The 13,229-nt window shown below is 56.2% G+C and overlaps 1 protein-coding gene across 1 annotated transcript; it reads left to right on the top strand.

Moving 5' to 3' along the window:
* Positions 1–517: 517 nt before the first annotated feature.
* Positions 518–4,581, top strand: LOC133629418 (DNA-(apurinic or apyrimidinic site) endonuclease-like; the record flags this gene model as incomplete). Its single annotated transcript, XM_062020060.1, has 3 exons — positions 518–616; positions 2,178–2,364; positions 4,055–4,581. Coding segments are annotated over 3 exons (813 nt in total), but the record flags the coding sequence as incomplete, so codon positions are not given.
* Positions 4,582–13,229: the final 8,648 nt, after the last annotated feature.

Here is a 13,229-nt window from a genome sequence, read left to right as displayed (position 1 = left end):
CCCAGTGACTCCCAGTGACCCCAAATCTCCTCCCAGTGACTCCCAGTTGCTCCCAGTGACTCCCAGTGACCCCCAAACCCCTTCCCATTCCCTTCCAGTAGCTTCCAGTGGCTTCCAGTGACGCCAAACCCCCTCCCAGTCCCTCCCAGTACCTCCCAGTGACCCACAAACCGACTCCCAGTCCCTCCCAGTTGCTCCCAGTAACTCCCAGTGACCCACAAACCCCCTTTCAGTGACTCCCTGTGACTCCCAGTGACCCCAACCCCCCCCCCAAACCACCCCAACCCTCTTCCCAGTCCCTCCCAGTAACTCCCAGTGCCCTCCCAGTACAAACCATACCATCAAGTGCCCCAAAACCACCCCAAATCCCCCTTAAACCACCCCAAATCCCCCCAAACCTCCCCAAACCACCCCAAAATCACCCCAAACCACCCCAACCCCCTTCCCAGTCCCTCCCAGTAAGTTCCAGTGGCCTCCCAGTTTCTCCCAGTGACCTGTACGTGTGTCCCCCCCCCCACCCCGGGACACGGCGGAAGACGGGCGAAGGTTCAACTTCAAGGTGACGTCGTGGAACGTGGATGGTCTCAGGGCCTGGGTGAAGAAAGGAGGCCTGGAGGTGGGTTAAACTGGGCTGAAACTGGGCCAGACTGGGGCGCCCCAGAGAAATGGGGCTGGAAAGGACCCAAAAAGGGGGGATTTTGACCCAAAAATGGGGTGAAAAAGGTTCAAAATGGCGGCTGAAATGAGGGAAAACAGGGCAAAATGGAGCCAAAATGAGGCCAAAATGGGCCAAAATGATCCCAAAATGGGTAAAAATGAGCCCAAAATGAAGCTAAAAATGGGTCTTGAAGTGGTTGAGAAGTTGGTTCAAAGGAAGAGAATGAAAATGGGCCAAAAATGAGGGATTTTGACCCAAAAATGGGCTGAAAAAGGCTCAAAATGGCGGCTGAAATGGGCCTGAAATGAGGTAAAATTGGGCAAAATGAGGCCAAAATGGGTCAAAATGGGTCAAAATGAGCCCAAAATGGAGCTGAAAATGGGTCTTGAAGTGGTTGAGAAGTTGGTTCAAAGGAAGGGAATGAAAATGGGCCAAAAATAAGGGATTTTGACCCAAAAATGGGGTGAAAAAGGCTCAAAATGGGCCCAAAATGGGCCTGAAATGAGGTAAAATTGGTCAAAATGAGGCTAAAATGGGTTAAAAAGAGCCCAAAACGGAGCTGAAAATGAAACTGAAAATGATTAAAAAATTGGTTAAAGAATGGAACTTAAAATGAGCCAAAAATGGCCCAAAATAACCCCAAAATGCCTCAAAATGGCTCCAACAAAGGCCTAAAAATGGTGCCTGAAATGGATGAAAAAAGCCTTAAAAAACCACTTAAAAGTGACTCAAAATCACTCAAAATGACCAAAATGACACCAAAAAACCTCTTAAACACAGGTCCAAAGAAATGACTCAAAAAATGACCCAAAAGTGCTAAAAATGGCCCAAAAATGCCGCAGAATGACCCCCCACAAAGAGACACAAAATGGCGCCTGAAATGGATGCAAAAAGGGCTTAAAAAAACACTTAAAAGTGACTCAAAATCACTCAAAATGACCCAAAATGATCCAAAAACATCTCTGAAACACAGATTCAAAGAAATTACTCAAAAAATGACCCAAAAGTGCCTCAGAACGACCCAAAAATGCCTCAAAAACCCAACACAAAATGGTGCCAGAAATGGATGCAAAAAGGGCTTTAAAAACCACTTAAAAGTGACTCAAAGTCACTCAAAATGACCCAAAAAAAACCTCTTAAACACAGATCCAAAGAAATGACTCAAAAAATGACCCAAAAGTGCCTCTGAACGACCCAAAAATGCCTCAGAAACTCCCCACAAAGAGACACAAAATGGCGCCAGAAATGGATGAAAAAGGCCCTAAAAAACCACATAAAGTGACTCAAAATCACTCAAAAAGACCCAAAATGACCAAAAAAACCTCTTAAACACAGATCCAAAGAAATGACTCAGAAAATGACCCAAAAGTGCCTCAGAACGACCCCAAAATGCCTCAAACCCCCCCCCCACGAAATGGCGCCCGCCAAGAGACTCAACATGGCGCCTGAAACGGGCTCAAAACGGCCCCGAAACCACCTCAAACCGCCTCAAAACCTTCCTTTCCCCCCCCCACCCCAGTGGGTCCAGGCCAATGCCCCCGACGTCCTTTGCCTCCAGGAGACCAAATGTGGGGCCGAGTCGGTGCCAGAGGAGCTGCGGAGCCTCGGGGCCTTCCCTCACCAGCATAGCCCCAGCGACCGGCCCAGCTACAGCGGCATGGGGCTGCTCAGCAGGACCAAACCCCTGGCTGTCACCTATGGCATGGGTGAGTAGCCAAAGCTGGGGCGCTGCTGGCCGTTTCCAGGCCCTGGGTGGCCGCCACAGGTTCGCGGGAGACATTTTGAGGCCTTCGGTGGCCATTTGGGGCCTTCAGGAGCCATTTTGAGGCCTTAAGTGGCCATTTGGGGCCTTAAGTGGCCATTTGGGTGTCACAGGAGGCATTTTGAGGCCTTAAGTGGCCATTTGGGGCCTTAAGTAGCCATTTTGAGGCCTTAAGTGGCCATTTTGAGGCCTTAAGTGGCCATTTGGGGCTCTTAATGGCCACCAGAAACTCTCAGGAGCCATTTTGAGGCCTTAAGTGCCATTTGGGGCCCTTCAGTGGCCATTTGGGGACCTTTAGGAGCCATTTTTAGGCCTTAAGTGGCCATTTTGAGGCCTTAAGTGGCCATTTGGGGCCCTCAGGAGCCATTAAAGCCACGAAAGTGACATTTTAGGCCTCTAAAGCCTCTTTTTAGGCCTCTAAAGTGACTCTTTAGGCCAGTAAAATGACTTTTTAGGCCAAAAAGTGACTTTTTGGGCCTCTAAATTGACTTTTTGGCCAGTAAAGTGACTTTTTAGGCCTCTAAAGTCCATTTTTGAGCCTCTAAAGCCCCTTTTTGACCTCTGAAGTGACTTTTTAGGCCTCTAAAGCCCCTTTTTGGGCAATAAAATGACTTTTTGAGCCATTAAAGTGACTCTTTAGACCTCTAAACCCTTTTTTTAGCTACTAAAGTGTCTTTTTAGGCCTCTAAAGTGACTTTTGGGACACTACAGTGACTTTTTGGCTACAAAAGGGACTTCTTAGGCCTCTAGAGCCCCTTTTTGGCCACTAAAGTGACTTTTTGGGCCACTAAAGTGACTTTTTGGGCCTCTAAAATGACTTTTTGGCTACTAAAGTAACTTTTTAGGCCTCTAAAGTCCATTTTTGTGCCACTCAAGTGAATTTTTGACCTCTAAAGTGACTTTTTAGGCCTCTAAAGTGACTTTTTGGGCCTCTAAAGGGACTTTTTGGCCACTAAAGTGACTTTTTGGGCCTCTCAAGCCCCTTTTTGACCTCTAAAGTGACTTTTTGGGCCTCTAAAGCCCCTTTTTAGGCCTCTAAATGTCTTTTTAGGCCATTAAAGTCCCTTTTGGCTACGAAAGTGACTTTTTAGACCTCTAAACCCCCTTTTTGAGCTACTAAAGCCCCTTTTTGACCTCTAAAGTCCCTTTTTGGGCCCCTAAAGTGACTTTTTTGGCCACTAAAGGACCTTTTTGGCTACTAAAGTGACTTTTTGAGCCACTAAAGTGTCTTTTTAGGCCACTGGACCCCATTTTTGACCTCTAAAGTGACTTTTTGAGCCTCTAAAGTGACTTTTTAGGCCTCTAAAGCCCCTTTTTGGCCACTAAAGTGACTTTTTGGGCCACTAAAGCCCCTTTTTGAGCTACTAGAGTCCCTTTTTAGGTACAAAAGTGACTTTTTAGGCCTCTAAAGTCCCTTTTTGGGCCACTCAATCCCCTTCTTGACCTCTAAAGTGACTTTTTCGGCCTCTAAAGCCCCTTTTTAGGCCTCTAAAGTGACTTTCTGAGCCACTAAAGTGCCTTTTTAGGCCATTAAAGTTGATTTTTGAGGACTAAAGTGACTTTTTGGGCCTCTAGAGCCCCTTTTTGGGCCCCTAAAGCCCCTTTTTATCCCCGTCTGTGTGTCCCCTTGCCAGGTGACCCCGAGCTGGACGCCGAGGGCCGCGTGCTGACGGCCGAGTTCCCTGCCCTGCGCGTCGTCTGCGTCTACGTGCCCAACTCCAGGCGAGGCCTGGGCTGCCTGAGCTTCCGGAAGGCCTGGGACGAGCGCTTCCACTCCTTCGTGTCCCAGTTGGACCGGTCCAAACCGGTCGCCATCTGCGGCGACCTCAATGTCGCCCACCAGCCCTTGGACCTGAGGAACCCGTCGGGGAACAAGAGGAGCCCTGGGTTCACGCGGGAGGAGCGGGAGGCGTTCGGGGAGCTGCTGGGGGCGGGCTTCCTCGACAGCTTCTGGGTGTTTAACCCCTCGCTGCCCAACGTCTTCACCTTCCGGACCTACCTGAGCGGGGCCAGGGCCAGGAACGTGGGCTGGAGGCTGGATTACTGCCTGTGGTCCCAGAGGGGCAGGAAGGATGTGTGCGACAGCAGGATCGAGCAGCGGGCCCAGGGCAGCGACCACTGTCCCGTGGGGATCTACCTGGCGCTGGAGGGGGCAGGCTGAGGGGCAAAAATGGGGCGGGAATGGGGCAAAAATGGGTCAAAATGGAGGGAAATGGGGGGAAATGGGGCAGAAATGGGGCAAAATGGGGTGGAAATGGGGCAGAAATGGGGCAAAATGGGGGGAAATGGTTCAAAAATGGCTGAAAATGGGGGGAAATGGGTCAATAATGGCTGAAAGTGCGATAAAATTGGAGGATAATGGAATAAATGGGTCAAAAATGGGTCAAAATGGGTAAAAAATGGGGGAAAATGGAATAAATGGGGTAAAAAATGGGTCAAAATGGGTCAAAAATGGCTGAAAATGGGATAAAATTGGAGGATAATGGAATAAATGGGTCAAAATGGGTCAAAACTGGCTGAAAGTGGGATAAAAAACCAAAACCCCTTCCCAGTCCCTCCCAGTTCCCTTCAATTTGTCCCAGTCCCCTCCCAATTGATCCCAGTTCATCCCAGTCCCCTCCCAGTTCATCGCAGTTGCTCCCAGTTCCCTCCAGTTCCCCTCAGTTCCCTCCCAGTTCATCCCAGTCCCCTCCCAGTTGCTCCCAGTTCTCTCCCAGTGCCCTCTCAGCTCATTACAGTTGCTCCCAGTTCCCTCCCAGTTCCTCCCCAGTTCATCCCAGTTCCTTCCCAGTTGCTCTCAGCCCCCTCAGTCCCCCCCAGCTCATCCCAGTTGCTCCCAATTCCCTCCCAGTTGCTCCCAGTTCCCTCTCAGTGCCCTCCCAGCTCATCCCAGTTGCTCTCAGTTCCCTCCCAGATGCTCTCAGTTCCCTCTCAGTGTCCTCCCAGCTCATCCCAGTTGCTCCCAGTTCCCTCCCAGTTGCTCCCAGTCCCTCTCAGTTGCTCCCAGTCCCTCCCAGTGCCCTCTCAGCTCATCCCAGTTGCTCCCAGTTCCTCCCAGCTCATCCCCGTCCCTCCCCAGTTCCCTCCCCAGTTCATCTCAGTTCCCTCCCATTCCCCCCCCCCCCACCACACAGACGCCGCTCTGCCTCTCAGCCAATCATCTCTCTTTAGTCCCGTTACCGGGCAGACTCCACCCCCATAGCAACCAATCAGCGCTCGGCGCCCTCCTCTCTCCGTCCAATCAGCGCCCGTGGCCGCGCTCAGAAGCAGGAGCCGCTCCCAGTTGCCTCCCAGTTCCCTCCCAGTTGCCTCCCAGTGCCAAAGGTCAGAGTCTTGGTAGGCCGCACATCCATTCTGAGGGGAAAAGTGGGGGTTTGGGGCAATTTTGGGGGATAAAATGAGCTTTTGTGGCAATTCTGAGGGGAAAAGTGGGGTTTTGGAGGAGTTTTGAGGTGAAAAGTGAGGTTTTGGAGCAATTCTGAGGGGAAAAGTGGGGTTTTGGAGGAGTTTTGAGGGGAAAGGTGGGGGTTTGGGGTGTTTCTGAGGGGAAAAGTGGAGTTTTGAGGGGAAATGTGAGGTTTTGGGGCAATTTGGGGGGATAAAATGAGGTTTTGGGGTATTTCTGAGGGATAAAATGAGGGTTCCTGTGTTCTCCAAATCTTTACAGGTAAAAAGCTCCCTGGACACCTGTGCATATTCTGTATGCCTTTCCTCACAGCTCTCAAAAAAAAATTTACAATCCAAGCCAAGGTAGAAACATGGGAAAATAATACAGACATGGTAATTAGAACATTCCAAATATTATTGAAATGAGGGTAAATGACATAGTGAGAGGAATTACACATGTCAGCTTTTCCCATAAATTGAGTGCCATTATTAAGTTCTAGGAGAAAGTGTGGAAGAGATAGAAAAGCCATGTACACATACCAATCCAACTTAATAAACCATGACAAAATCATATCATAAGCCAATCCCATCCAGTGCAGTAGCATGAGAATTTTTATACATTTTCCACCGACGAGAAACACTATCACAGGACATACATGATGCAGATAAGAGGACATGTAATACCACCATACGAACATATCAACCAACATTGTGATCAGCAATGAGTTAGTGTCAGGAGTGTACACAAGGATTTTGTTTAAACCCACTCTGTTCTATTTCAACCTCGCGGGCCCCACATTGGGTGCCAATAAATGTCATGGTTTTGCCCAGCCGGAGCAAAGGGGAAGGAAACCGCGACTCCTCCCCCTCCCGACGGAATGCGGAGGGGATCGGAGAGGGAGGAAAAAAGTAAAAGAGCCCAAGTAAGTTGAAATAAGAACAGTTTACTGGGGAAATTGAACAAAGACAAGGGGATATTACAAAGAAAACTGGTGAGTGATACAGTTGCTCAGCACCCGGGACCCGACGAGAGCGACTGCTCCCAACCGGCGACTGAGAGTACGCGCCCCCGGAAGCTTATTCCGGGGAACAGCTTATTCCAGCCAGCCACCACCAGTACCCTGTGCATGACGGTTAGGATGGTATCGAATACCTGCTGGCCAGTCTGGGTCAGCTGTTCAGGCTGTGCCCTTTCCTGGTTCCTCATGGGAATTAACTCTACCCTGGCTCAAACCAGGACAGTTTGCAAGGTTTGGGCAGGGAAGGCCTGCGTCACAACGAACCCGTTGTAAGGGTGACGGAAGAGAGGGGCAACAGACCCCGGACCCGTAGCAGCCCTGGGTTTGCGGAATTTGGGCGGGGGCGTCCTTCGTCACAAGGAAGCCGTTGTCGGGGTGACAGAGGAGAGGGGCAACGGACCCGGGGCACGCAGCAGGCCTGGGTTTGCGGAATTTGGCCGGGGGTTTCCTGCATCACAATGAACCCGTTGTCGACGTGATGGTGGAGAGGGGCAACAGACCCCGGGCCCGTAGCAGGCGTGGGTTTGCGTAATTTGGGTGGTGGCGGCCTGCGTCACAAGGAAGCCGTTGTCGGGGTGACGGCAGAGAGGGGCAACAGATCCAGGGCCCGTAGCAGGCCTGGGTTTGCAAGGTTTGGTCGGGGGCGGTGTGCGACACAACCTGTTGTCGGGGTTATGGTGGAGAGGGGCAACGGACCCTGGACCCGTAGTAGGACTGGGTTTGCGGAATTTGGCCGGGGGCGGCCGGCGTCACAAGGAAGCCGTTGTCGGGGTGATGGCGGAGAGGGGCAATGGACCCTGGGCCTGCAGCAGGCCTGGGTTTGCAAGGTTTGGGCGTGGGCTTCCTGCGTCACAATGAACCCGTTGTCGGGGTGACGGAGGAGCGGTGCAACGGACCCTGGGCCCGTAGCAGGCGTGAGTTTGCGGAATTTGGGCAGGGGCGGCCTGCGTCACAAGGAAGCCATTGTGGGAGTGACGGCAGAGAGCTGCAAGGATCCCAGGGCCCGCAGCAGGCGTGGGTTTGCAATGTTTTGGCAGTGGCGGCGTGCGTCACAATGAATCCTTTATTGGGGTGACGGCGGAGAGGGACAACAGACCCAGGGCACGCAGGAGGCCTGGGTTTGCAAGGTTTGGGCGGGGGCGACCTGTGTCACAAGGAAGCCGTTGTCGGCGTGACGGCGGAGAGGGGCAACGGTCCCCAGGCCCGCAGGAGGCCTGGGTTTGCGGAATTTGGGCAGGGGTGGCAGGCGTCACAAGGAAGCCGTTGTCGGAGGGACGGAGGAGAGGGGCAGAAAAACCCGGGCCCGTAGCAGGCCTGGGTTTGCAGGGTTTGTGCGGGGGCGGCCTGTGTCACAATGAACCCGTTGTCGGGGTGACGACGGAGAGGGGCAACGGTCCCCAGGCTCGCAGCGGGCCTGGGTTTCCGGAATTTGGGCGGGGGCAGCCTGCGTCACAATGAACCCGTTGTCGGGCTGACGGCGGAGAGGGGCAACGGACCCAGGGGCCGCAGCAGGCCTGGGTTTGCCAGGTTTTGTCGGGGGCGGCCTGTGTCACAATCTGTTGTCGGGGTTATGGTGGAGAGGGGCAACGGACCCCGGACCCGTAGCAGGACTGGGTTTGCGGAATTTGGCCGGGGGCGGCCGGCGTCACAAGGAAGCCGTTGTCGGGGTGACGGCGGAGTGGGGCAACGGATCCAGGGCCCGCAGGATGCGTGGGTTTGCAAGGTTTTGGCGGGGGCGGCCTGCGTCAAAATGAACCTGTTGTCGGAGTGACGGCGGAGAAGGGCAATGGACCCCAGGCCCGTAACAGGCCTGGGATTACGGAATTTGGTCGGGGGCGGCCTGCGTGACATGGAAGTCGTTGTCGGGGTGACGGCGGAGAGGGGCAACAGACCCAGGGCCTGCAGTAGGCCTGGGTTTGTGGAATTTTGCCGGGGGCGGCCTGCGTCACAATGAACCTGTTGTTGGGGAGATGGATGAGAAGGGCAATGGACACCGGACCCGTAGCAGGCCTGGGTTTGTGGGGTTTGGGCAGGGGCAGCCTGCGTTACAAGGAAGCCGTTGTCGGGGTGACGGTGGAGAGGGACAACAGACCCAGGGCCCGCAGCAGGCCTGGGTTTGCAAGGTGTGGGCGGGGCGGCCTGCGTCACAATGAACCTGTTGTCAGGGTGACGGCGTAGAGGGGCAAAGGACCCTGGGCCCGTAGCAGGCCAGGGTTTGCGGAATTGGGGCGGGTGCGGCCTCCGTCACAAAGAAGCCGTTTTCAGGGTTACAGGAAAGAGGGGCAACAGACCCAGGGCCCACAGCAGGCCTGGGTTTTCAAGGTTTTGCCGGGGGGTCCTGCATCACAATGAACATGTTGTCGGGCTGATGGCGGAGAGGGGCAACGGACCCAGGGATTGCAACAGGCCTGGGTTTGCAAGGTTTGGGCGGGGGCGGCCTGCGTCACAATGAACCTGTTGTAGGGGTGACGGCGGAGAGGGACAACAGACCCAGGGCCCGCAGCAGGCCTGGGTTTGCAAGGTTTGGGCGGGGGCGGCCTGCGTCACAATGAACCAGTTGTCGGGGTGACGGCGGAGAGGGGCAACTGTCCCCAGGCTCGCAGCGGGCCTGGGTAGGTGGAATTTGGGCGGGGGCGGCCTGCGTCACAAGGAAGCCTCGTCCGGGGTGACGGCGGAGAGGGACAACGGACCCAGGGCCCGCAGCAGGCCTGGGTTTGCAAGGTTTGGACGGGGACGGCCTGCGTCACAATGAACTCGTTGTCGGGGTGGTGGAGAAGAGGGGCAAGAGACCCGGGGCCCGTAGCAGGCCTGGGTTTGCGGAATTTGGGCGGGGGCGACCTGTGTCACAAGGAACCCGTTGTCGGTGTGACAGGGGAGAGGGGTAACAGACCCACGGCCCGTAGCAGGCCTGGGTTTGTGAAATTTGGGCGAGGGCGGCCGGCGTTACAATGAAGTCATTATCGGGGTGACGGCGTAGAGGGGCAAGGGACCCTGGGCCCGCAGCAGGCCTGGGTTTGCAAGGTTCGGTCAGAGGCGGTCTCTGTCACAAGGAAGTCGTTGTCGGAGTGAGAGCGGAGAGCGGCAACGGACCCTGGGCCCATAGTAGGCCTTGGTTTGCCGAATTTGGGGGGGGAGGCAGTCTGCGTCACAAGGAAGCCGTTGTCGAAGTGACGGCGAAGAGGGGCAAAAAACCCCAGGCCCGCAGCAGGCCTGGGTTTGCAAGGTTTGGTCAGGGGCGGCCTGTGTCACAATGAACCCGTTGTCGGGGTGACAGCGGAGAGGGGCAACGGTCCCCAGTCTCGCAGAGGGCCTGGGTTTGCAGAATTTGGGTGGAGGCGGCCTGCGTCACAAGGAAGCCGTTGTCGGGGTGACAGCGGAGAAGGGCAACATACCCCCGGCACGCAGCAGGCCTGGGTTTGTGGAATTTGGGCGGGGGCGGCCGTCGTCACAAGGAAGCCGTTGTCGGGGTGACGGAGGAGAGGGGCAACGCAACCCGGGCCCGTAGCAGGCCCAGGTTTGCAGAATTTGGGTGGAGGCAGCCTGTGTCACAAGGAAGCCGTTGTGTGGGTTAACGGCGGAGAGGGGCAACGTACCCAGGGCCCGCAGCAGGCCTGGGTTTCCAAGGTGTGGGCGGGGGCGGCCTGCGTCACAATGAAGCTGTTGTCGGAGTGAGGGCGGAGGGGGGCAACGGATCCAGGGCCCGCAGCAAGCCTGGGATTGCGGAATATGGGAGGGGGCGGCCTGAATCCCAAGGAAGCCGTTGTCGCGGTGACGGCAGAGAGGGGCAACGGATCCAGGGCCAGCAGCAGGCGTGGATTTGCAAGGTTTGCGCGGGGTCGGCCTACGTCACAATGAGAACGTTTTTGGGGTGATGACGGAGAGGGGAAAAAAACACCGGGACCGCAACAGGCCTAGGTTTGCAAGGTTTGGGCGGGGGCTGCCTGTGTCACAATGAACCCGCTTTCGGGATGACGGCGGAGAGGGGCAACGGACCCAGGGCCCGCAGCAGGCGTGGGTTTGCAAGGTTTGGGCAGGGGTAGCCTGCGTCACATTGAACCCGTTGTTGGGGTGATGACAGAGAGGGGAAAAAAACCCCAGACCCACAGCAGGCCTGTGTTTGCAAGGTTTGGACAGGGGCGGCCTGTGTCACAATGAACCTGTTGTCAGGATGATGGCGGAGAGGGGCAACGGACCCCGGGCCTATAGCAGGCCTGCATTTGTGGAATTTGGGCGGCGGCGGCCTTCGTCACAAGGAAGCCATTGTTGGCGTGATGGCGGAGGGAGGCAACGGACCCCGGACACGCAGCAGGCCTGGTTATGCAAGGTTTGGTTGTTGGTGGTCTGCGTCACAATGAACCTGTTGTCGGGGTGACGGCGGAGAGGGGCAAAAAACCCCGGGACCGCAGCAGGCCTGGGTTTGCAAGGTTTGGTCAGGGGCGGCCTGCGTCACAAGGAAGCCGTTGTCGGGGTGACGGCAGAGAGGAGGAACGGACCCAGGGCCCACAGCAGGCTTGGGTTTGCAAGTTTTGGGCAGGGGCGGCCTATGTTACAAGGAAGCCGTTGTCGGGGTGACGATGGAGAGGGGCAACGGTCCCCAGGCTCGCAGCGGGCCTGGGTTTGCGGAATTTGGGCGGGGGCAGGCTGCGTCACAGGGAAGTCTTTGTCGCGGTGACGGCGAACAGGGGAAACAGACCCAGGGCCCGCAGCAGGTCTGGGTTTGCGGAGTGTTCACGGGGGCGGCCTGCATCAAAGAGAACCCGTTATCGGGGTGACGGCGGACATGGGCAACGGACCCAGGGTCCACAGCAGGCCTAGGTTTGCAAGGTATGGGCGGTGGCGGCCTGCGCCACAATGAACCTGTTGTCGGGGTGACGACGGAGAGGCGCCGTGGACCCCAGACCCATAGCAGGTATGAGTTTGCAAGGTTTGGGCCGGGGTAGCCTGCGTCACAATGAAGCCATTCTCAGAGTGACGGCAAAGAGGGGCAAAAATATCAGGGGCTGCAGCGGGCCTGGGTTTGCGGGGTTTGAGCAGGGGCGGCCTGCGTCACAATGAAACCGTTGTTGGGGTGACGGCGGAGAGGGGCAACGGACCCAGGGCCCGCAGCAGGCCTGGGTTTGCAAGGTTTGGGTGGGGGCTTCCTCTGTCACAATTAACTCGTTTTCGGGGTGACGGCGGAGAGGGGCAACGGACCGAGCGCCCTCACAGGTATCTGTTTTCAAGGTTTGGGTGGGGGCGGCCTGCGTCACAGTGAACCCGTTGTCGGGGTGATGGCGGAGAAGGGCAACAGACCTAGGGCCCTCAGCAGGCCTGGGTTTGCAAGGTTTTGGTGGGGGCGGCCCGCTTCACAATGAACCTGTTGTCGGGGTGATGGCGGAGTGGGGCAACGGTCCCCAGGCCCGCAGCGGGCCTGGGTTTCCGGAATTTGGGCGGGGGAGGCCTGCGTCACAGGGAAGTCGTTGTCGGGGTGACAACGGAAAGGGGCAAAAAACACCGGGCCCGCAGCAGGCCTGTGTTTTCAAGGTTTGGTCAGGGGCGGCCTGTGTTACAATGAACCCATTGTCGGGTTGATGGAGGAGAGGGGCAACAGTCCCCAGGCTCGCGGTTGGCCTGGGTTTGCGGAATTTGGATGGGGGTGGCCTGCGTTACAGGGAAGACGTTGTCGGGGAGACGGCGGAGAGGGACAACGGTCCCCAGGCTTGCAGCGGGCCTGGGTTTGCGAAATTTGGGCGGGGACGGCCTGCTTCACAATGAACCTGTTGTCGGTGTGACGGCGGAGAGGGGCATCGGATCCCGGACCAATAGCAGGCCTGGGTTTGCGGAGTTTGGGCGGGGGCGGCCTGCATCACAAAGAAGCCGTTCTCAGAGTGACGACAAAGAGGGGCAACGGTCCCCAGGCTCGCAGCGGGTCTGGGTTTGCAAAATTTTGGCTGGGGCGGCCTGTGTAACAATGAACCCGTTGTTGGGTTGATGACAGAGTGGGGGAAAAAACACCGGGCCCGCAGCAGGGCTGTGTTTGCAGGGTTTGTGCGGGGGCGGCCTGTGTCACAATGAACCCGTTGTCGGGGTGACGGCGGAGAGGAGCAACGGACCCCAGGCTTGCAGCGGGCCTGGGTTTGCGGAGTTTGGGCGGGGGCGACCTGCGTCACAATGAACCTGTTGTCGGGGTTACGGCGCAGAGGGGCAATGGACCCAAGGCCTGTAGCAGGCCTGCGTTTGCAGAATTTGGGCGGGGGAGGCCTGCGTCAGAAGGAAGCCGTTATTGGATTGACGGCGGAGAGGTACAACGGACCCAGGACTCACAGCAGGCGTGTCTTTGCAAGGTTTAGCCGGGGGCGGCGTGCGTCGCAATGAACCCGTTGTCGGGGTGACGGCGGAGAGGGACAAAAAAAACCGGGACTGC

This window comes from Colius striatus, unplaced genomic scaffold (genome assembly GCF_028858725.1).
Source record: "Colius striatus isolate bColStr4 unplaced genomic scaffold, bColStr4.1.hap1 scaffold_44, whole genome shotgun sequence".
In the NCBI taxonomy this organism is placed as follows: Eukaryota; Metazoa; Chordata; class Aves; order Coliiformes; family Coliidae; genus Colius; species Colius striatus.
This window is presented reverse-complemented; position numbering and strand designations above follow the sequence as displayed.